Source organism: Amphibalanus amphitrite, unplaced genomic scaffold, assembly GCF_019059575.1.
Source record: "Amphibalanus amphitrite isolate SeventyFive unplaced genomic scaffold, NRLGWU_Aamphi_draft 000014F_arrow, whole genome shotgun sequence".
NCBI classification, from domain to species: domain Eukaryota; kingdom Metazoa; phylum Arthropoda; class Thecostraca; order Balanomorpha; family Balanidae; genus Amphibalanus; species Amphibalanus amphitrite.
In genome coordinates, this window is record NW_024881510.1 from 1,202,259 (window position 1) to 1,226,850 (window position 24,592).

At 51.1% G+C, this 24,592-nt stretch overlaps 1 protein-coding gene across 1 annotated transcript in view; it reads left to right on the forward strand.

Annotated features, from left to right (window-relative positions):
• LOC122385151 overlaps positions 1–24,592 on the forward strand; it is a 66,617-nt gene that overhangs the window by 10,733 nt on the left and 31,292 nt on the right. The window contains exon 2 of the mRNA XM_043373224.1: positions 730–891. Within this exon, the coding sequence (XP_043229159.1) occupies positions 730–891 (162 nt within the window). The remainder of the gene's footprint in view (positions 1–729; positions 892–24,592) is intronic.

Genomic DNA, 24,592 nt, shown 5'->3' on the forward strand with positions numbered 1-24,592 from the left:
TCACCACACGCAAGTGGCAGAAATGACAATGATCAGCTGACGCATTTTTCTTGGCCGAAGTCAGAGCGCGCAGCCCTACGCACCACCACCGCACCACAAAGTATGAGCAGAAGCCGCGCGCCCGCGCCCAAAGCCAGGGCCCCGGTAACGTGAGGTAGCCGAGTCGGGGCAGCGTGCGCTGACCCAAGCCGGGGCCGCAGCTTTGGGCGCGGTCTACCGCATCCCCCCGGGCTATCCCATGACACCGGGAGGACGCGCGGCTCCGGCTTGGGTCAGCGCACGCTGCCCTGACTCGGCTACCTCACGTTACCGGGGCCCTGGCTTTGGGCGCGGCCTACCGCACCACCTAACAGGCGTGTTCGAAACCGCAGGAGCTGATGATGAACGGGTTTATCGAAACTTGATTGGATGAGCATATCGGTAAAAGCGATTTCAGTGTGTGCATTTATTGTTCATAGTGGTGTGAAATGTGGTTTGGGGTACGACCGACAACCCGTCGGGGCGAATTTCGCACTGGGGTACTCAAAATTTGAAGAATTTAAGACGTTTCCATGAGTTTTGAAGGTATGGATAAGTTCTAAAAGTCCGGTTCTCCTTATCTGGGCCATTAACTCCATACGGTCCAGGAAAGCTGGCACACTACCTTTAATCCGGTGTCGATCCGGCCATCTCATTGGCCCCCTGCTGGTCGCCCACCGACCTCAGTTGACCATTTTCTCCCCTCCACAGGTAAAGGACACCAGTCAGCCGCCGGTCACGGTGCTGGACGGCGGCAAGACTCGCTTGTACGACGTCATCCAGCTGGTGGAGTTTTACCAGCTGAACGCCAGAGTGCTGCCCACCAGTGCTGGAAATGAGACCGCTTTCTGGTCCCGGCGTTTTATTCTCCAGGTGAGTTAGCCCCGTCTAGCGCTTAGCCTTTCGGGACCCTCTCAGAGCCGCGGTTGTTTTCCCCGCTCGGCCCATTCGAGATGCAAAGTTTAATCTGGGACGCTGGTCGGCAGCTCACATTTCAAAAGAAACTGACGCTCATGAACTAGACATGATGAATGAGCGACGAACGTGCATCTAGCTGGTAGGGTAGCAGTTGTGAAATGCCCAGGAAGGCTCTGGAAGGGAGGAGAAGAGGCCAGCTGGCTCGATATTAGTAGACTTTGGCCGAGTTCTGTTGCCAATTGTTGGCGTAGGTCATGGATTATTGCGAAACGGTTTGGGATTCGCGACGATTAGCCGTTGTCTTCCGACAGTTTGTACTACATTTAGACTTAGATTTCCCTGGACGATGACTTACCGGTCGTGCTATCATTAGTAGCGATCATACGTGCATAAAGATTAATCCGGTGTCGATCCGGCCATCTCATTGGCCCCCTGCTGGTCGCCCACCGACCTCAGTTGACCATTTTCTCCCCTCCACATGTAAAGGACACCAGTCAGCCGCCGGTCACGGTGCTGGACGCGGTAAGACTCGCTTGTACGACGTCATCCAGCTGGTGGAGTTTTACCAGCTGAACGCCGGAGTGCTGCCCAGTGCCCACCCGTCTCATCTGCTTCATCACGCACACCGCGCCGTCGTCGTCATCGGCGCTCCGTCACGTCGCGCAGAGCTTCTAACGGCTGCCGCACCGCCGCCAGCGCCTCCGGCGGCGGAAGCGCGCGGCTGTAGTTCGTGACGGCGGCGTGCTCCGGTCATGGGGCGAACCCCGGGCCCCCTGGGCTACAGAGTGGGTTGCGCGGTGGAGTCTGCCCGCTGCTAACATCTACCGGCGCGGCGGGCAGGATCCAATGTCGCGTGTAGTCGCCAGGGCGATTGGAGTCGGTCGGCCTGGACCTCCAGTTTGGATGCCCGTTCGAGTCCACATGGACAGCGTGCGGATACCCCAGTGCCTGTCTGCACCTGTGTCTTGGAGGGATCGTGTGTTCCCTGCGGCGTCAGAGGAGGCCCCCACGTGCTCACGGGGTGGGACAGTTGCGACCCGCGCGGCGGGGCGGGGCGGAGCGGCTGCTGCTGGCCCCGTACACTGTTCTGTTGAGTTCCTGGCGCGGCTGGCGACGCTGCGTGATCTCACGGCCGGCTCTGTCGCCGCTGACCCAGTATTAAGTTGCTAGGGAGCGTGTGCTGCTCGCGCCTGTTGGCCGGCTGTGTCCGGTGCTATGATAAATACAATATATGTAACTATGTTGCAGTTCCTTTCTTTTGATTGAAGCCAGATGTACCGAGGTGCTGGAGGCACACAAAACGAGCTGTTTCGCGGCCGCACGCAGCTCCTGATTTACCTACCACAAAAATTAACAAACAAAATCAAACGTCATCGCTTGAATGCATTTGTAGTTTAGAAGACATACAAAGGATTTCAAATTGATAACAGAATTGTGCCGCAAAATACCATTGCTAACGGGCGGCTAAAAACGTTCTCTACCGGTAAATATCGGAAAAGTCGAAGTCTGGCGAAAAGTGCCTCCAAGAACTAGGCTCTGGAAACGCCTCTGCGCATGTAAGAAACTCCCGGTGCCCTCCCCGTTCCGCCGCCTATGCCGCGGGAATTGATACCCCCCCCCCCCCTCCTCCCCCCTCCACTGAATCTGAATGTGCACTCAAGGTCATCGATATTCGCAGTGCGCATGCGCGCAGCGAATGTGAATGTGCATTCAAGGTCATCGATATTCGCAGCGCGCATGCGCGCCGCCAACCTGAATGTCGATCAAACTGATCGATATTCGGAACGCGAATGTGAATGTGCATTCAAGGTCATCGATATTGGCAGTGCGCATGCGCGCCGCGAATATCGATGAAAATGATCGATATTCGGGACGAATCTGAATATCGATGAAAATGATCGATATTCGGAACGAATCTGAATGTGAATCTGAATGTGAATATGATGTAACTATACGCGCATGAGCAGGGGGCAGTTACTCCGGCAATTTTCGCCGGGCAGCAAGTCTTACGTTAAACCGGTTTATGTGAACCCGGTAGCAAAAACAACGTGGGATCCTATCTTAATGTGGAATCAAAGCTAAGGGAGGTACTTACGTGTATAGCCAAAGAGCCGAGATGTCTGGAGTCGCAAACACAACAGTGGGAATGACTTTTATTAACAATACATAATAGACATGAACACTTGTGAGCTGGTGTCAGTGTAATGGAGCCGGGAAGCTTTCATCGCACTGACAGAAGGTATAAGACCTTCTAGGCTCCAGCCCCCCGGCGGGGCCTTGTTGTGGGGTGTAATGGTCGGGAGAAAAAGTCCTAAATAATAAAAAACCCGACGCCTAACGCAAAGGGCAAAAACCTCGCACCTAAGCCAAAACGGCGCGAGGGAAAAAGCCCTGTAACCGCGATTAATTAATGTGTGAGTTTGGGGGTGAGCCGGGAGACGAGGGCTCTGATTAGCGTTTTAGGGGCGGCAGCCGCGGCCCTAACACGCTAAAGGCTCTTGATGATCCGAGCGTCGGCGAGAAAGACGAACAGAAGGTCGTGGATATCCGGATGAGTGTCGCCCAGGAGAGTCGGAAGGTCGAGAGAGAGTCCATGTGTGTTAATGTATTGTACTATATGTCTGCGGTGTTGGTGTAGGTGTGGGCAGTGGAGGAGGAAGTGTGAGATGGTGTAGCGTGGGTGGTCGCGGCAGTGGTGACATATGGGTGGAGGTGCTCTGTCCAGGATGTAGTTGTGGGTGAGTTGTGTGTGGCCGAGCCGGAGCCTGGCTAGGACTCTCTCTTTGATCCTTGTGTTTTGATGGGAAGAGTAGAAATGGCAAAGTTTCGGTTTAATGGAGAAGAGATGTGGTGTATGATCATCTATCCAGCATTTTTGGCGGTATCTCTGGAAGGCACGGAAGAGCGAAGACAGAAAATCCGGAAGGGGGAGAGCGAGATGATTTCGAGATGGGAGATGAAGACCTTCTTTGGCTAGCTTGTCCGCTTTTTTATTCCCCTGTATTCCAACGTGGGACGGAATCCACAGGAGAATGACGTGTTTGTTTTCATCGGTAAAGCCAATAATCATCTTTTTTATTTTATAAACGATTTCGTTTTTTTCCATTTTTCTGTGAGCTATTGCCTTTACCGATGAAGCTGAGTCTGTGCAGATCACATGTTGATCAAGACAGCCCATATTCAGCCCAGATTCAGCCCGGATTCAGCCCAGATTCGGGACACCTCTGATCAAGCTGAAACTCGCACACAATGTAGGCCATGACATGCCCAATCCACAGTCAAAGTCATTCGGTGGCACTCCCAGCCGTTTGACCTACAGAGGTCAGCAAAGGTCACGTGGCCAAAATTTGCACAGCAGATTGTGGCCCACCCAGTAGAGTTAGAGCGCTAAAAATTGCACCAATCGACTCGCCAGCATCTAATCTTACTTTTCCACTACTCATTTGACCTCTCAAGGTCATGCGATGATCTAAGGTCATTTGTGGGCTATGTCGAAAATACACTTGCACAGCAGTTTTCGAGTAGATGGATTGACCGAATTCCAAATCAAAGCACATCATCGGGTAGCCCATAGGCCGTAGTAACTTTCTTTGAAAACCGCTTTTCGATATGTGACCCCGTTTGACCTCGGCAGGTCAAAATATGCAAATAAACGACACTCAATACGTCGCAGCCCGGATTCAGCCCAGATTCGGGACACCTCCGATCAAGCTGAAACTCGCACACAATGTAGGCCATAACATGCCCAATCCACAGTCAAAGTCATTCGGTAGCACTCCCAGCCGTTTGACCTACAGAGGTCAGCAAAGGTCACGTGGCCCAAATTTGCACATCAAATTGTGGCCCACCCAGTAGTGCTAGAGCGCTAAAATGGCACCAATCGACTCGCCAGCATCTAATCTTACTTTCCCAACACTCATATGACCTCTCAAGGTCATGCGATGACCTAAGGTCATTTGTGGGCTATGTCGAAAATACACTTGCACAGCAGTTTTCGAGTAGATGGATTGACCGAATTCCAAAAAAAAAGCACATCATCGGGTAGCCCATAGCCCGTAGTAACTTTCCTTAAAAACCGCTTTTCGATATGTGACCCCGTTTGACCTCGGCAGGTCAAAATGTGCAAATAAACGACACTCAATACATCGCAGCCCGGATTCAGCCCAGATTCGGGACACCTCCGATCAAGCTGAAACTCGCACACAATGTAGGCCATGACATGCCCAATCCACAGTCCAAGTCATTCGGTGGCACTCCCAGCCGTTTGACCTACAGAGGTCAGCAAAGGTCACGTGGCCCAAATTTGCACAGCAGATTGTGGCCCACCCAGTAGAGCTAGAGCGCTAAAAATGGCACCAATCGACTCGCCGGCATCTAATCTTACTTTCCCAACACTCATTTGACCTCTCAAGGTCATGCGATGACCTAAGGTCATTTGTGGGCTATGTCGAAAATACACTTGCACAGCAGTTTTCGAGTAGATGGATTGACCGAATTCCAAATCAAAGCACATCATCAGGTAGCCCATAGCCCGTAGCAACTTTCCTTAAAAACCGCTTTTCGATATGTGACCCCGTTTGACCTCGGCAGGTCAAAATGTGCAAATAAACGACACTCAATACGTCGCAGCCCGGATTCAGCCCAGATTCGGGACACCTCCGATCAAGCTGAAACTCACACAAAATGTAGGCCATGACATGCTGCCCTCAATCCACAAACCAAGTCATTCGGTGGCACTCCCAGCCGTTTGACCTACAGAGGTCAGCAAATGTCACGTGGCCAAAATTTGCACAGCAGATTGTGGCCCACCCAGTAGAGCTAGAGCGCTAAGAATGGCACCGATCGACTCGCCAGCATCTAATCTTACTTTCCCAACACTCATTTGACCTCTCAATGTCATGTGATGACCTAAGGTCATTTGTGGGCTATGTCGAAAATACACTTGCACAGCAGTTTTCGAGTAGATGGATTGACCGAATTCCAAATCAAAGCACATCATCGGGTAGCCCATAGGCCGTAGTAACTTTCTATGAAAACCGCTTTTCGATATGTGACCCCGTTTGACCTCGGCAGGTCAAAATGTGCAAATAAACGACACTCAATACGTCGCAGCCCGGATTCAGCCCAGATTCGGGACACCTCTGATCAAGCTACAACTCGCACACAATGTAGGCCATGACATGCCCAATCCACAGTCAAAGTCATTCGGTGGCACTCCCAGCCGTTTGACCTACACAGGTCAGCAAAGGTCACGTGGCCAAAATTTGCACAGCAGATTGTGGCCCACCCAGTAGAGCTAGAGCGCTAAAAATGGCACCAATCGACTCGTCAGCATCTAATCTTACTTTCCCAACACCCATTTGACCTCTCAACGTCATGCGATGACCTAAGGTCATTTGTGGGCTATGTCGAAAATACACTTGCACAGCAGTTTTCGAGTAGATGGATTGACCAAATTCCAAATCAAAGCACATAATCGGGTAGCCCATAGGCCGTAGTAACTTTTTTTGAAAACCGCTTTTCGATATGTGACCCCGTTTGACCTCGGCAGGTCAAAATGTGCAAATAAACGACACTCAATACGTCGAAGCCCGGATTCAGCCCAGATTCGGGACACCTCCGATCAAGCTGAAACTCGCACACAATGTAGGCCATGACATGCCCAATCCACAGTCCAAGTCATTCGGTGGCACTCCCAGCCGTTTGACCTACAGAGGTCAGCAAAGGTCACGTGGCCCAAATTTGCACAGCAGATTGTGGCCCACCCAGTAGAGCTAGAGCGCTAAAAATGGCACCAATCGACTCGCCAGCATCTAATCTTACTTTGCCAACACTCATATGACCTCTCAAGGTCATGCGATGACCTAAGGTCATTTGTGGGCTATGTCGAAAATACACTCGCACAGCAGTTTTCGAGTAGATGGATTGACCGAATTCCAAATCAAAGCACATCATAGGCCCATAGGCCGTAGTAACTTTCTTTGAAAACCGCTTTTCGATATGTGACCCCGTTTGACCTCGGCAGGTCAAAATGTGCAAATAAACGACACTCAATACGTCGAAGCCCGGATTCAGCCCAGATTCGGGACACCTCCGATCAAGCTGAAACTCGCACACAATGTAGGCCATGACATGCCCAATCCACAGTCCAAGTCATTCGGTGGCACTCCCAGCCGTTTGACCTACAGAGGTCAGCAAAGGTCACGTGGCCCAAATTTGCACAGCAGATTGTGGCCCACCCAGTAGAGCTAGAGCGCTAAAAATGGCACCAATCGACTCGCCACCATCTAATCTTACTTTCCCAACTTTCATTTGACCTCTCAAGGTCATGCGATGACCTAAGGTCATTTGTGGGCTATGTCGAAATTACACTTGCACAGCAGTTTTCGAGTAGATGGATTGACCGAATTCCAAATCAAGGCACATCATCGGGTAGCCCATAGCCCGTAGTAACTTTCCTTGAAAACCGCTTTTCGATATGTGACCCCGTTTGACCTCGGCAGGTCAAAATGTGCAAATAAACGACACTCAATACGTCGCAGCCCGGATTCAGCCCAGATTCGGGACACCTCCGATCAAGCTGAAACTCGCACACAATGTAGGCCATGACATGCCCAATCCACAGTCCAAGTCATTCGGTGGCACTCCCAGCCGTTTGACCTACAGAGGTCAGCAAAGGTCACGTGGCCCAAATTTGCACAGCAGATTGTGGCCCACCCAGTAGAGCTAGAGCGCTAAAAATGGCACCAATCGACTTGCCAGCATCTAATCTTACTTTCCCAACACTCATATGATTTCTCAAGGTCATGCGACGACCTAAGGTCATTTGTGGGCTATGTCGAAAATACACTTGCACAGCAGTTTTCGAGTAGATGGATTGACCGAATTCCAAGTCAAAGCACATCATCGGGTAGCCCATAGCCCGTAGTAACTTTCCTTAAAAACCGCTTTTCGATATGTGACCCCGTTTGACCTCGGCAGGTCAAAATGTGCAAATAAACGACACTCAATACGTCGCAGCCCGGATTCAGCCCAGATTCGGGATACCTCCAATCAAGCTGAAACTCACACACAATGTAGGCCATGACATGCCCAATCCACAGTCCAAGTCATTCGGTGGCACTCCCAGCCGTTTGACCTACAGAGGTCAGCAAAAGTCACGTGGCCCAAATTTGCACAGCAGATTGTGGCCCACCCAGTAGAGCTAGAGCGCTAAGAATGGCACCAATCGACTCGCAAGCATCTAATCTTACTTTCCCAACACTCATTTGACCTCTCAAGGTCATGCGATGACCTAAGGTCATTTGTGGGCTATGTCGAAAATACACTTGCACAGCAGTTTTCGAGTAGATGGATTGACCGAATTCCAAATCAAAGCACATCATCGGGTAGCCCATAGGTCGGCTGGGAGTGCCACCGATGATGTGCTTTGATTTGGAATTCGGTCAATCCATCTACTCGAAAACTGCTGTGCAAGTGTATTTTCGACATAGCCCACAAATGACCTTAGGTCATCGCATGACCTTGAGAGGTCATATGAGTGTTGGGAAAGTAAGATTAGATGCTGGCAAGTCGATTGGTGCCATTTTTAGCGCTCTAGCTCTACTGGGTGGGCCACAATCTGCTGTGCAAATTTTGGCCACGTGACCTTTGCTGACCTCTGTAGGTCAAACGGCTGGGAGTGCCACCGAATGACTTTGACTGTGGATTGGGCATGTCATGGCCTACATTGTGTGCGAGTTTCAGCTTGATCGGAGGTGTCCCGAATCTGGGCTGAATCCGGGCTGCGACGTATTGAGTGTCGTTTATTTGCACATTTTGACCTGCCGAGGTCAAACGGGGTCACATATCGAAAAGCGGTTTTCAAGGAAAGTTACTACGGGCTATGGGCTACCCGATGATGTGCCTTGATTTGGAATTCGGTCAATCCATCTACTCGAAAACTGATGTGCAAGTGTAATTTCGACACAGCCCACAAATGACCTTAGGTCATCGCATGACCTTGAGAGGTCAAATGAGTGTTGGGAAAGTAAGATTAGATGGTGGCGAGTCGATTGGTGCCATTTTTAGCGCTCTAGCTCTACTGGGTGGGCCACAATCTGCTGTGCAAATTTGGGCCACGTGACCTTTGCTGACCTCTGTAGGTCAAACGGCTGGGAGTGCCACCGAATGACTTGGACTGTGGATTGGGCATGTCATGGCCTACATTGTGTGCGAGTTTCAGCTTGATCTGAGGTGTTCCGAATCTGGGCTGAATCCGGGCTGCGACGTATTGAGTGTCGTTTATTTGCACATTTTGACCTGCCGAGGTCAAACGGGGTCACATATCGAAAAGCGGTTTTTAAGGAAAGTTACTACGGGCTATGGGCTACCCGATGATGTGCTTTTTTTGGAATTCGGTCAATCCATCTACTCGAAAACTGCTGTGCAAGTGTATTTTCGACATAGCCCACAAATGACCTTAGGTCATCGCATGACCTTGAGAGGTCATATGAGTGTTGGCAAAGTAAGATTAGATGCTGGCGAGTCGATTGGTGCCATTTTTAGCGCTCTAGCTCTACTGGGTGGGCCACAATCTGCTGTGCAAATTTTGGCCACGTGACCTTTGCTGACCTCTGTAGGTCAAACGGCTGGGAGTGCCACCGAATGACTTGGACTGTGGATTGGGCATGTCATGGCCTACATTGTGTGCGAGTTTCAGCTTGATCGGAGGTGTCCCGAATCTGGGCTGAATCCGGGCTTCGACGTATTGAGTGTCGTTTATTTGCACATTTTGACCTGCCGAGGTCAAACGGGGTCACATATCGAAAAGCGGTTTTCAAAGAAAGTTACTACGGCCTATGGGCTACCCGATGATGTGCTTTGATTTGGAATTCGGTCAATCCATCTACTCGAAAACTGCTGTGCAAGTGTATTTTCGACATAGCCCACAAATGACCTTAGGTCATCGCATGACCTTGAGAGGTCAAATGGGTGTTGGGAAAGTAAGATTAGATGCTGACGAGTCGATTGGTGCCATTTTTAGCGCTCTAGCTCTACTGGGTGGGCCACAATCTGCTGTGCAAATTTTGGCCACGTGACCTTTGCTGACCTCTGTAGGTCAAACGGCTGGGAGTGCCACCGAATGACTTTGACTGTGGATTGGGCATGTCATGGCCTACATTGTGTGCGAGTTTCAGCTTGATCAGAGGTGTCCCGAATCTGGGCTGAATCCGGGCTGAATCTGGGCTGAATATGGGCTGTCTTGACGGACATTGCAGATCACAGCCTTTTCTATGTTTTTCGATGAGACATATTTGAGTGCTGAGTGAATGGCTATCAACTCAGCACTAAATATGCTATGGTCGTCGTGTAGCCTACTTGTTTTGTTATGATGGTCAGATGTGATAGCGGCTGCCGTCCTCCCGTCACAAACTGAACCATCTGTATATATGTATGCATAGTCTTTATGTTCTTCTTTATGCTCATAGAAAAGTTGAATGCTTTCTTCTTTTGTGACTTTTGATTTTGCCTCTGCGTACAGGAATGCAATATTCTCTATGGCTGGCAGAAAGAAAGAAGAGATGGGTGGCCGATGAAAAATAGATGGAAAATCCAACTGGAAATCACTGAGTGTCCTTTCTATGCGATAGGCGATTATCGGGTATTTGAGTTGGGCCGTTGTGGGAGGGTCGTCCGTATATCGATTGGAGACAATGCGGTGCGAAGGCGAATAAGGGGACAAGAAAGTGCGCGCATAGAAGCGAAGGAGTTGGAGTTTACGGCGGTGAGAGAGAAGAGGAATATTACATTCTGCGTGGAGAGCCTTGATATTTGTGGTGCATTGGGCTCCTGTAACTATACGCAGGGCTTTATTTTGTATAACTTGAAGTGATTCGATCTGATTAGAAGCTATATCATCAAATAGAAAACTGTTGTAATCCAGGATAGGACGGATTAGGGAAGTGTATAGGTTAAGGAGGGTGCTGCGATCAGCACCCCAATCCTTTCCTGCTATACACTTAAGTATGTTGAGGCGCCTAGTGCAGCGCATTTTAACGTCTTCAAAGTGATGTTTAAAGGAGAGTCTACTATCTAGTGTGATGCCGAGGTATTTGAACGTTTTAACGTATTTGATAGTTTGGTTCTTTACTTTAAGTTCGGTATCAAATTTAAAACGGGACTTATGGGAGAATATAAGTGCTACTGTTTTGCTGGGCGACAAGACTAGGCCCCATTTATCGCACCAGCTATGAATATCCTCCATTGCGTTTTGAACGGAGGCAAAAGCCGAGTCAATGTTTCTTCGCGTTACCCAAATGGCCACATCATCGGCAAAAATAGAATGCTTAAGGCTACTAGGTGGGTTTTGAAAAAGGTCGTTAATCATAATAAGGAAAAGGGTTGGGGAGAGGACACTGCCCTGAGGGAGGCCGTGATCCTGATTAAGATTGGGAGAAAATGTGTTACCGCATCGTACGTTAAATGTTCTATCTTTGAGGAAATTAGAGATATAATGGGCCATGTGGCCGCGAATACCTGTCTTATGAAGTTTGATCAGAAGGGCTTGTTTATTTACTTTATCAAAGGCGTTTTGAAAATCAATGAAAACTGCAAATGTATACATGTCATTTTGGAAGCCCTTCTGGATGTCATCAATGAGGTGGACTATATTGTCTGCCGTGGAGCGGCCGGACCTAAATCCTGTTTGATGTGGAGAGAGGAGGTAGTTACCTTCTAGATATGCCCTAATCCGTCCATTGACCATATGTTCTGTCAATTTAGCAGCGCAACTGGTTAGGGATATAGGTCTATAACTAGAGGGGGAGGAGGGTGGTTTGGAGGGTTTAAGGATGGGGACGATGGTACTGTTTCTCCAGCTCTCGGGGTACAAATTGTTTTCCCATAGATTATTGATTACTATCAAAAGGTTTTCAAGGCCGGATTCAGAAAGGTTGTTGAAGAAAGGATAGGCTATCTGATCCGGCCCTACCGACGTTTCACCACATCGAGATATGGCGTGTCTAAGTTCGAACAAGTCAAAGTGCTTGTTATAATTTTCAGTATTTGCTGAGTCGAAGGAGAGGGTGTCGAGTGTTGTGTTAAAGCTGTCATGTTGTACTTGTGTGTATTGTTGAGCAGAAGATATTCGTGCGTAATGTTGGGCGAATTGTGTCGCAACTTGAAGGGGAGTGGTGTAGTGGGTGTTGTTAATGTAGAGATGAGGAATTTTGTAAGTTGTGCTGCGCCTTGTCGAAAAAACTCTAATTAGCGACCAGATTTTAGAAAGGGGAGTAAATCTATTAAAGCTGTTAGAGAAGGAGTGTCATCCTTCTTGTTTTGCTTTAAGTATTATTTGTGAAGCATCATATCGGGCCTTCCGGAGGGCATTTTCATGGTAATCGCAAATACATTTGTTAAAGACTCGTAAGGCACGCTTCCGCAGAGCTACAGCTCGATTGCAGTCAGCGTTCCACCAAGGGGCAGCTTTGTTTTCACGTGGGGGGTGGGTATGGGGAATATTTTGGTGAGCAGCAGCGAGAATCACGTTTACAAAGGTGTTGATGTCAGGGGGAGGGGTGGGAGTGTGTTCATCTATATGTTTTTGAAAGGAGGCCCAATCAGCTTTCTTAAAGTTCCAACGAGGAAGAAATGTAAAATTGGCTTGTCCTGAAGGGACATTAAGTTGATAGTGAATGGGATAATGGTCGCTAAACAATGTATCATCTCCGACGTGTTGAGTAAAAAGTGTCGCGGTGTTAGTGTCTGTGAAGGCCAAGTCGATGACGGAGTGTATGACTTGACCTTGGTTGCGTCTGGTGAAAGTGGGTGTGCGGTTGTTAATGCAAATGAGATCAAGTGAATCCATTATCTTATCAATTAGTGTTCCGCGCGCGTTGTTCGTTGTTGAGCCCCAGGATCTGTGGTGGGCATTAAAATCTCCTAGTATTAGGCAGGGGTGGGGAAGCTGGACAAACAATTGGCGGAGTTCAGAGGAGGAAAAGCGGTGGCTTGGGGAAAGGTACAGGGAAAGGATGGCAAGGTCATGTTGCGCTATTTTGACTTGAGCTGCGACCGCGTTAAGCGTGGTGCGGAGCTGAATTTCGTGGTGCAAGAGGTTATTAGCAATATAAAGGGCCGAGCCGCCTCGGCGGGGTTTTTCATTTACGTTATTTGTATATAAAGTATATCCACGTATGTTAAAGTTGTAATTAGAGGAATCTGAGTCCAGAAAATGGGTCTCCTGAATGGCGGCTATCAACGGTTTTTTATTTAATATATAGTTCTTGAATTCGCCCCAGTGGCTCACTAGAGAGGAAGTGTTCCACTGGAGGACGAATTCATCAGATCGATGCATGTTTTATGTGTGTTGAGTGTTAAACAGATTTTTCACGAGCAGCCGCCGCTGCGGCTCTGGTCTTCATCCCCTCTGACGGGGTTGGGGACGGGGCGCGTGTCGTGGCTCGCGGATGCTGAGTGTCTGCGTTTACATGCTGGCTCGCCGCTGGGGCGGCCTCATCCGTCTCTAAGTCGGCGGGCGGAGAGGCCACCGGACCCACGATTGTAGAGACGGTCTCTGTGTCAGAAACGTCTGAGTCCGCCCCTGTGTCCACGATACTGTCGACCCATGACTCCATCACCATGTTGCCGGTGCTGTTTGGAACCGATTCGTCGTCGCCGCGGTCGCACTGCGCCTGTCCCGGGGTGACAGCCGGAGGACCGGCCGGCATCTCCGTCTGCTTTCCGTCCGGGCTGAGGGGCGATTCAGTCACCCGCTCCGGCTCAGACGCGGGGGTCTCCACAGCCTCGGGCGCGCTCAGCTGTCGACGGACAGGGGCTTTCGGGGTGCGACTCTGGACCGGCGGGTTTTCGCGACTCGGTACGGTGTCCGTGAGTGAGGCCCTGCGTGGAGAGGGCGAGAGCGCCGGATATTCAGAGGCACCTGACTCCGAGTAGGAACTCGGCGGGAACGGTGGGGGCGGGGGTGGTGGCGCCAGCTTGGCTTTGAGCTTATTTTTTTGGTACTCCCATGCGGGGCACATCCGATCCCAGGCTGGGTGCGGGCCACCACAGTGGCCGCACCTGTAGAGATCCCGGTCGCACTCATCGACCTTGTGGCCGGATGTGCCACACTTCAGGCAGTTCAGTCGCTTTGACCTGCAGGTCGTCTGGTTGTGGCCGAAGCTGCCGCACTGTCGGCAGAGGCGGGGGCTGGGCTCCCATTCCCTGACCTCCAAGATTTCATATCCCGCGTATATAGCCGGTGGGCAGGTAAGGCCCAGAAAGTGGATTTTGATCCTCGGGTTTGGGGCGGGGCCACGCGAGCGGAGTCGAGTGACGAGGGTGACCCCCTGCGGCCGCAGTTCGTGTAGGAGCTCCGTCTCGTCCATGTTTTTCAGTGATGGGGCAAATACAGTGCCGGCCACCGAGTTCAGTTTGGTGGCAGGGCTGGCGGCGACTTCGTTGCCGAGGAAAGTCTGGATCGAAAGGGCCAGCGAGGCCTGAGCCTTGTTTTTAACCCGGATTAGAAGAGATCCCGATCGGACTACCTTTGCAGTGACAACCGGGCCGATTAAGGTGTCAAGTTCTCGTTTGATTCGAAACGGTGACAGACCCTGGAGGGACCGATCAGGACTAGTCAGGATGATAAATGACTGCCCGTCAGGCACGTCATCTAGCGGCTCCCAGCCTCGACCAGGCGAGCCCGGAGAGGAATCTTCGAGGAGGGGGCGGGTCAGGGGAGGGCGGGGGCGGGACAGGGGAGGGGCCATGTTTAGAGAATGTAGATGGTTGGAAATGCGCCGAAAAAAGCGTGCCAAACGCACGAAGAGGGTTGAAAAAACGAGATCTCACAGGAGGCACACCCAAGAAACGAGTATGAAGGAAACTTTTGATGGAGAAAGAAGCAAATTAACAAAACAGAGACGTAACAGTAAGGAGAAAACAGAGAACCTTACCGGTTTGTTCAAATCACGATTTTCCAGGTGGGAAAATGGCCGACACTAAACCGACGCGGACCGAGCGCGGCGCAGCACCGCCGCCGCCAGAATTCAGCAGAAATTCACAACGATGAGCGCCAAAAAGAGAATACCGAGAATGATAATTTCGAGAAAGTACTGGGAAAGCTAGCCAGTAGCCACGCAACAACAATCGCTTAAGATCTAATATCTAATAAGCCTAAGAGCAAAATCGCACACGTGCGTCCTGTCAGCGTATTTACAAATTGCAACCATTGCAACCGAGCTCCGCCGTGGGGTAAGGTGGGCAGGGTTTTTCGCACTACGGCTGCGGATGCGCGTATAGTTGCATCATATTCACATTCAGATTCACATTCAGATTCGTTCCGAATATCGATCATTTTCATCGATATTCAGATTCGTCCCGAATATCGATCATTTTCATCGATATTCGCGGCGCGCATGCGCACTGCCAATATCGATGACCTTGAATGCACATTCACATTCGTTCCGAATATCGATCAGTTTCATCGACATTCACATTGGCGGCGCGCATGCGCACTGCGAATATCGATGACCTTGAATGCACATTCACATTCGCGTTCCGAATATCGATCAGTTTGATCGACATTCAGGTTGGCGGCGCGCATGCGCGCTGCGAATATCGATGACCTTGAATGCACATTCACATTCGCTGCGCGCATGCGCACTGCGAATATCGATGACCTTGAATGCACATTCGCGCGCGGGAAAACTACGCGGCGAGGAAGGGTAGGTAGCGTCTAGGGTTATTTGATATTGTTTATTGGTTGTTTTAAATGTTAATATTACCGTGAATGCTAGAGCTACCTTTTCATAAACGTTCAAAGTAAAATATATGATATCAGGCTGCTGCATCCCATGAGCAACCTGCTCTCTATGCCTCGCTCCTTTCTACTTTGGTAAGCATCTACTTTGGAAAGCATGACACATTATTCTTGTCTGTTCTGTCGTACATCTGGTCTGGAGTAATGCATTTTAGCAGAACCTGAAATGCCAGGGGCGCGGGAACTACTTTCCGACTGGGGGGGGCACACCATAATAGAGATCAACCTAGGGTACCCCCAAATCTAGTTTTCTCACCAGTTTTAGGCCACTTATTTTTCACCCCTCGGCTTTTTCAACAAAAAAAGAAAACATTTGCAAAAAAGTGTGGTATTCCGTCTCAAAGCTGTGGGGGCCCGCCCCCACGGCCCCAGAGTTGGGGGGCAAGCTGCCCCCACTGCCCCCCGGCTCCCGCGCCTATGTGAAATGCTCCGCCTTGAAAAAAGATGTTCACGATTGAGTGTTCACAAGATCATAGGTTGCGGAACGGGGGGGGGGGGGCTCTGGAGCACCATGCCCCCTTGATTTGGGCATTTTAACAGTAGCCCTATGAGGCGACCAACCTGAGTGTTTGCAAGATCATAGGCTGCGGAACGGGGGGGGGGGGCTCCAGAGCACCATGCCCCCTTGATTTTGGCATTTTAACAGTAGCCCTATGAGGCGACCAACCAGGAATTCCTCAATCCAGCGGATGAGAGGGGTGTTGAATGTTGATCACTTGCAATTGTAACTTGGCTAGCAGAATAGGGTGGGATACTACGTCAAAGGCCTTGGGGAAGTTAAACGTGATGACGTCAACAGCTTCATCCCCGTCTTAGGGGCTAGAGTCGTTTTACACCAAAAGTGGTTGGTCCATGGTGGAGCGACCTGGTGATTTACATCTGGTGAGTTACTTTGTAATCACTGAAGTGCCTTGGCCCTTGCTAGTCACCGAGAAGGGATGGTGGTTAGAAGGTATTGGGGATAGCTGAAGCCTGAATGTTAAAATTCATTTTACAGGTCACCGCAGCGTTAAGCTCTCGGACACGACCCGGACCAGAAATGCAGCCCGATGGCGCCGGGGAGCAAGACGGCACCTTCACCAGCCCGCCTGGTAGTGGTGAAGCATCGCCCGAGCGGTCGCGGTGAGGACTGTCTCAACTGTCACCTGGGAAGGGATCATGTTAAAGGTTGTTTATGCTTAATTTTTTCATGTCTAATGTTTCGACTAGATTGTAATGTTAGCTTGTTTCTACATGTATGTGCGTTTAATCGTCTAACTCTAGGCTGAGGAAAAAAGACTACGTGCTTTCGAAAGCTACCGTAAGTAAAAAAAAGTACCTGGTACCTTGAATATTCATCTACGACACTATCAACCTTTCACGAACCACGTTAGGTTAGGTTTGCTGTGTTATGGCGGTGAAATTGTAATCACTGAAGTGCCTTGGCCCTTGCTAGTCACCGAGAAGGGATGGTGGTTAGAAGGTATTGGGGATAGCTGAAGCCTGAATGTTAACCCTCGCATGTGTAGGGGGGGGGGGGTCGGATGGACCCCCCCATGGTTTTTCGCGAATAACTCGCGTAAAAAGCGGCCGATCGCGACGAAACTTTCAGTACCCTCGCATTGATCGATTTTACACCTACCCTGAAAATTTCATGACCCTGACCAAAATGACCTTTGACCTGTGACCTCTTTTCCGAGACCATGTGGCATGTTTGGCCGGAATCGCGATTTCGCGTATGTCGGCTCGCACTAGCCGCGTGTTTGCAAGCTTTTCGTGGTTTCAAACGTTCAAACATGTGATTTGATGTTACTCCCGTGTGTGTCAAGGTCACCTGAAGGTCAGGTCAGGTCATTGACCTTTGGTGACCTCGGGTGACCTCGGTTCACTTTTTCGAGTTTTACATGTTTCTAGGCTAGTCGTTGGAGCTGAATTCGAATTTAGCAACCATTTGAACATTTACGAAGTAGTTTTGGCGACTTCGTAACATGTTACGAAGCTGTCAGAGGCGGTTGACACGTACTACGAATACCCGTCACGACGCCTACTGGTTGACCTGACCTGACCTGACCCGACCCGGTCTAAATGCTTCAAGACATCATCTGTGATCAAAACTAACACGATATTCGTGATCAGCACCCCGAAAAACCCCTTAGTAGCCACACTTTACGACTTTCTAACAGGTCCCGATTTTCCCGACTTTGGGTCATTGACCTGACCTGGAAGGTCAACCAATGACCTAGGACCTTAAAATTGGGTATCATCGGCTTCCTCTCGTCACGGGCAACACGCTCGTTTTTTCCGCGAAGCTCTAGCTCGATCAGGGGCCAAACGGCAAGGGGGGGGGGGGTCCAACCGTCCAACCGACCCCCCCCCCCCCTACACATTAGAAGCTGGCAAACGCCGCACACATGCGAGGGTTAAAATTCGTTTTACAGGTCACCGCAGCGTTAAGCTCTCGGACACGACCCGGACCAGAAATGCAGCCCGATGGCGCCGGGGAGCAGGACGGCACCTCCACCAGCCCGCCTGGTAGTTGTGAAGCATCGCCCGAGCGGTCGCGGTGAGGACTGTCTCAACTGTCACCTGGGAAGGGATCATGTTAAAGGTTGTTTATGCTTAATTTTTTCATGTCTAATGTTTCGACTAGATTGTAATGTTAGCTTGTTTCTATGTGCGTTTAATCGTCTAACTCTAGGCTGAGGAAAAAAGACTACGTGCTTTCGAAAGCTACCGTAAGTAAAAAAGTACCTGGTAACTCGAATATTCGTCTAAGACACTATCTACCCTTCACAAACCACGTTAGGTTAGGTTTGCTGTGTTATGGCGGTGAAAGTAGGCTCTAGGCATAGCCATAGGTGTAGGAACAGGGGGGACGGGAAGGCCGGTGGCCCCCCCACTTTTCATAGTGGGGGGGGCAGTAATGTTAACTGCCCCCCCCCCCACCAGTTTTTTGCCAAACATTAATGTATTTGTAGGTACCACCCCGAAGAACAAACTTGACGGTTCTCCGGCCTGCCCTTCCATGACGATTTCCATTTGTGCTTCATCGTTATTGAGTGCAATTTTCCTCCACCCAATGAAAGGAAATTTTGTCAGAAGCAATAAGTGGCAGCTTAGAGGGCAGCGCGTGCTGCAAAGAGAGACAATACTGGCGCAGCAGAGTGCGTAAACGGCGTAAACTAACAATTTATGTTAGGCAGCCTTCCATTGGTTGATCGGTTACTGGCATAGGCGTAGGAACAGGGGGCAGGGGGCCATGGTCCCCCACTTTCGAATGGGGGGCCAACAATGTTAACTGCCCCCCCCCCCCCACACACACACACCTTTTGCTGACTTTTCACTTCTCACGTTTCACGCTCGCTCGTAATAAGAATGTTTTTGGATGCTTCTGGAATTCGCATGTGTGCCAACCAGTGGCGGATCCAAGGTGGGGTCACATGGGCCATGCCCCCTTGGGGTCCGGGGGCACTACAGGCCTACCAGGGGCACCACCGACCTATCAGGGGCACCACAGACCTGACAGGGCACCACAGACCTGACAGGGGCACCACCGGCCTGTCAGGAGCACCATCGGCCTAGCAAGAGCACCACAGGTCTGCCAGGGGCACCACAGACCTGTCAGGGGCACCACAGGTCTTCCAGGGGCACCAAAGGCCTTCCAGGGGCACCACCGGCCTCGCATGGGCACCTTGGACCTGTCAAGGGCACCACGGACCTGTCAGGAGCACCTCAGGCTTATCAGGGCCCAGGGGCACCATAGTCCTTTCAGGAGCACCACAGGCCTGTCAGGGGCACCACAGGCTTGCCAGGGGCACCCACTGGCCTCGCAGGGGCACCCTGGGACTGTCAGGGGCATCACGTGCCTGTCGGGGACACTTCAGGCTTGTCAGCAGCACCACAGTCCTGTCAGGGCCCAGGGGCACCAGCGGCCTAGCAGGGGCACCACGGCCTTGCAGGGGCACCACCGGCCTCGCAGAGGCACCATGGGCCTGTCGCTGGCACTTCTGGCTCGTAAGAAGCACCACAGTCCTTCCAGGGGCACCACAAACCTGCCAGGGGCACCTGCGGCCTAGCAGGGGCACCACAGGCCCGCAAGGGACACCACAGGCCTGTCAGGGAAAAAAATGAAAATAAGGCACCACCAAAATTAAGTGGCCGAAATCCGTTGAGGTTTTACTTTTGGGTATAGGTAGGGGCACTACTTCGATTCATGACCCTCCCCTTGGAGTTTTCCTGGACCCGCTCCTGGTGCCAACGCGGCTGCGGAGGCCAGGGAGACGCGTCCATGAGATTTAATATCTGGACGGGAGTCTCCCTGAGATTTTGGTCGATTTTTTTTCTTGTCACTTTTTTACCGATTAATGAGCATGCTTGCGAAAATAAAGTGGCCGAAATCCGAGGAGAAAATGGATTTTGGGGGTAGGTGAGGTTTTGTGCCTCTGGGAGCCTGCCCCCCGCCCCACACTTTCGAAAACGTTCCTGCACCTATGGCTCTAGGTTATAAGTAAGGTTGTGTTAGGCTAGGTTACGCTAGGCTAGGATAGGCCCGACGGGATTTGCACCAGCCATCTCGCCATGGACTATGGAGTTCAATGTTTGGTATCATACACCATCATCCTATTCCATCGGTGATATTTTCCATCGGCGGTAATCGTTACAGAAAGTGTCGAACGTCACTTAGGCATTTCATGTAATGCCTAGGTAATGAGTGTACTCAGTCAATTTCGACCATATTTCGGCGACTGCCTGGTCTCCACCTGGCATTTGCCTAGACATTTCGTTAAATGCCGGATTTCAGCCAATGCTTACGACCAGGGATGCGGAGCCGGAGCCGGAGTCGGAGCCGGAGCCGCCGGAGCCGGCATATTTTGCCCGGAGCCGGAGCCGGAGCCGTGAAACAATATAGCCCGTAGCCGGAGCCGGAGCCGGAGCCGCCAAAAAAGGGTGCGACTCCGGCTCCTTTTTATTTTTTGAAGAGGAAAAAAAATAATTGACCTAGTTCGGTTTGACAGTACAAGGCAGTAAAACATATGGTACTTACGTCATGGGCCATCAAGTGAATGAAAAAATCCGAATATCCCCAGTATTCCACAATACGCAAACAACTTCCTGTGTGCTCTTCCCCCCCCCCCCACGTCTACTGCATCCCCAGAACATGAGGACCAGTCATCAGGTGACGGCCATTGTTTTCAAACCAGTACGCAGTGGACTGCGACTCCCAGCAACGTCTCATCCCACACACCCCCCACCCCTCACCCCCCAATGCAGCCGAGACGGGTGTCAGCTTACGATGGTTCACTGAACTCCGATTCGCGGCGACTGCGTTTCCAATGCCATCGCTTCCTAGCCCTTTGTTCTGCCAGTTCTCTCCGAGGTGCGTTTGCGCGGGGACGCGGTGAGCCGGTCATGGCAGAGTAACGCGTATAACCAATCCAATTTTTCTTCCACCCGTATTTAATTGATTGCGTAGGGGATCTACTGAGTCTGAGCTTGAGCCGCCGGAGCCGGAGCCGCCGGAGCCGGACCATTTTACTCGGAGCCGGAGCCGGAGCCGGAGCCGCCATAACATTTCACCTGGAGCCGGAGCCGGAGCCGGAGCCGATTTTTTTCTCCGGAGCCGGAGCCGGAGCCGGAGCCGTCTGAAATTTCCACGGCTCCGCATCCCTGCTTACGACATATGCATTGCATGTACAACATACGTATGTCAAATATGAATCAGTCATGCATTAGTGTCATCTGGTGATTTACTATATCATCACTAAAGTTCCTTCCTAGGTACTTAAGAGATCAGGCTCCGTACTTCGGTATTGTGAGCGTAGTCCCATGACTACCAGACAGTAGGGGATGAGACTCCTACTTCGGTATTGTGAGCGTAGTCCCATGCCTGACAGACAGTAGGGATAGTGCCATGACTGACAGACAGTAGGCGATGAGGCTCCTACTTCGGTATTGTGAGCGTAGTCCCATGACTGAGAGACCGTAGGGGACAGTCCCATGACTGACAGACGGTAGGGGGTGAGGCTCCTACTTCGGTATTGTGAGCGTAGTCCCATGACTGACAGACAATAGGGATGGTGCCATGACTGACAGACAGTAGGGGATGAGGCTTCCACTTCGGTATTGCGAGCGTAGTCTCATGACTGAGAGACCGTAGGGGACAGTCATATGACTGACAGACGGTAGGGGATGAGGCTCCTACTTCGGTATTGTGAGCGTAGTCCCATGACTGAGACACCGTAGAGGAAAGTACCATGACTGACAGTAGGGGATGAGGCTCCTACTTCGGTATTGTGAGCGTAGTCCCATGACTGACAGACCGTTAAGGACAGTCCCATGACTGACAGTAGGGGATGAGGCTCCTACCTCGGTATTGTGAGCGTAGTCCCATGACTGACAGACGGTAGAGACAGTGCCATGACTGACAGACAGTAGGGGATGAGGCTCCTACTTCGGTATTGTGAGCGTAGTCCCATGACTGAGACACCGTAGAGGACAGTCCCATGACTGACAGACGTTAGGGGATGAGGCTCCTACTTCGGTATTGTGAGCGTAGTCCCAAGACTGACAGACAGTAGGGACAGTGCCATGACCGACAGACAGTAGGGGATGAGGCTCCTACTTCGGTATTGTGAGCGTAGTCCCATGACTGAGACACCGTAGAGGACAGTCCCATGACTGACAGTAGGGGATGAGGCTCCTACTTCGGTATTGTGAGCGTAGTCCCATGACTGAGACACCGTAGAGGACAGTCCCATGACTGACAGACGTTAGGGGATGAGGCTCCTACTTCGGTATTGTGAGCGTAGTCCCATGACTGAGACACCGTAGAGGACAGTCCCATGACTGACAGACGTTAGGGGATGAGGCTCCTACTTCGGTATTGTGAGCGTAGTCGCATGACTGACACACCGTAGAGGACAGTCCCATGACTGACAGTAGGGGATGAGGCTCCTACTTCGGTATTGTGAGCGTAGTCCCATGACTGACAGACGGTAGAGACAGTGCCATGACTGACAGACAGTAGGGGATGAGGCTCCTACTTCGGTATTGTGAGCGTAGTCCCATGACTGAGACACCGTAGAGGACAGTCCCATGACTGACAGTAGGGGATGAGGCTCCTACTTCGGTATTGTGAGCGTAGTCCCATGACTGACACACCGTAGAGGACAGTCCCATGACTGACAGACGTTAGGGGATGAGGCTCCTACTTCGGTATTGTGAGCGTAGTCCCATGACTGACAGACCGTTAAGGACAGTCCCATGACTGACAGTAGGGGATGAGGCTCCTACTTCGGTATTGTGAGCGCAGTCCCAAGACTGACAGACAGTAGGGACAGTGCCATGACCGACAGACAGTAGGGGATGAGGCTCCTACTTCGGTATTGTGAGCGTAGTCCCATGACTGAGACACCGTAGAGGACAGTCCCATGACTGACAGTAGGGGATGAGGCTCCTACTTCGGTATTGTGAGCGTAGTCCCATGACTGACAGACAGTAGGGATAGTGCCATGACTGACAGACAGTAGGGGATGAGGCTCCTACTTCGGTATTGTGAGCGTAGTCCCATGACTGAGACACCGTAGAGGACAGTTCCATGACTGACAGTAGGGGATGAGGCTCCTACTTCGGTATTGTGAGCGTAGTCCCATGACTGACAGACGGTAGGTATAGTGCCATGACTGACAGACAGTAGGGGATGAGGCTCCTACTTCGGTATTGTGAGCGTAGTCCCATGACTGAGACACCGTAGGGGACAGTCCCATGACTGACAGACGTTAGGGGATGAGGCTCCTACTTCGGTATTGTGAGCGTAGTCCCATGACTGACAGACCGTTAAGGACAGTCCCATGACTGACAGTAGGGGATGAGGCTCCTACTTCGGTATTGTGAGCGTAGTCCCAAGACTGACAGACAGTAGGGACAGTGCCATGACCGACAGACAGTAGGGGATGAGGCTCCTACTTCGGTATTGTGAGCGTAGTCCCATGACTGACAGACGGTAGGTATAGTGCCATGACTGACAGACAGTAGGGGATGAGGCTCCTACTTCGGTATTGTGAGCGTAGTCCCATGACTGAGACACCGTAGAGGACAGTCCCATGACTGACAGACGTTAGGGGATGAGGCTCCTACTTCGGTATTGTGAGCGTAGTCCCATGACTGAGACACTGTAGAGGACAGTCCCATGACTGACAGACGTTAGGGGATGAGGCTCCTACTTCGGTATTGTGAGCGTAGTCCCATGACTGACACACCGTAGAGGACAGTCCCATGACTGACATTAGGGGATGAGGCTCCTACTTCGGTATTGTGAGCGTAGTCCCATGACTGAGACACCGTAGAGGACAGTCCCATGACTGACAGACGTTAGGGGATGAGGCTCCTACTTCGGTATTGTTAGCGTAGTCCCATGACTGACAGACAGTAGGGACTAGGGATAGTGCCATGACTGACAGACAGTAGGGGATGAGGCTCCTACTTTGGTATTGTGAGCGTAGTCCCATGACTGACAGACAGTAGGGATAGTGCCATGAATGACAGACAGTAGGGGACTGTCCCATGACTGACAGACAGTAGGGGATGAGGCTCCTACTTCGGTATTGTGAGCGTAGTCCCATGACTGACAGACAGTAGGGATAGTGCCATGACTGACAGACAGTAGGGGATGAGGCTCCTACTTCGGTATTGTGAGCGTAGTCCCATGACTGACAGACGGTAGGTATAGTGCCATGACTGACAGACAGTAGGGGATGAGGCTCCTACTTCGGTATTGTGAGCGTAGTCCCATGACTGACAGACAGTAGGTATTGTGCCATGACTGACTGACAGTAGGGGGTGAGGCTCCTACTTCGGTATTGTGAGCGTAGTCCC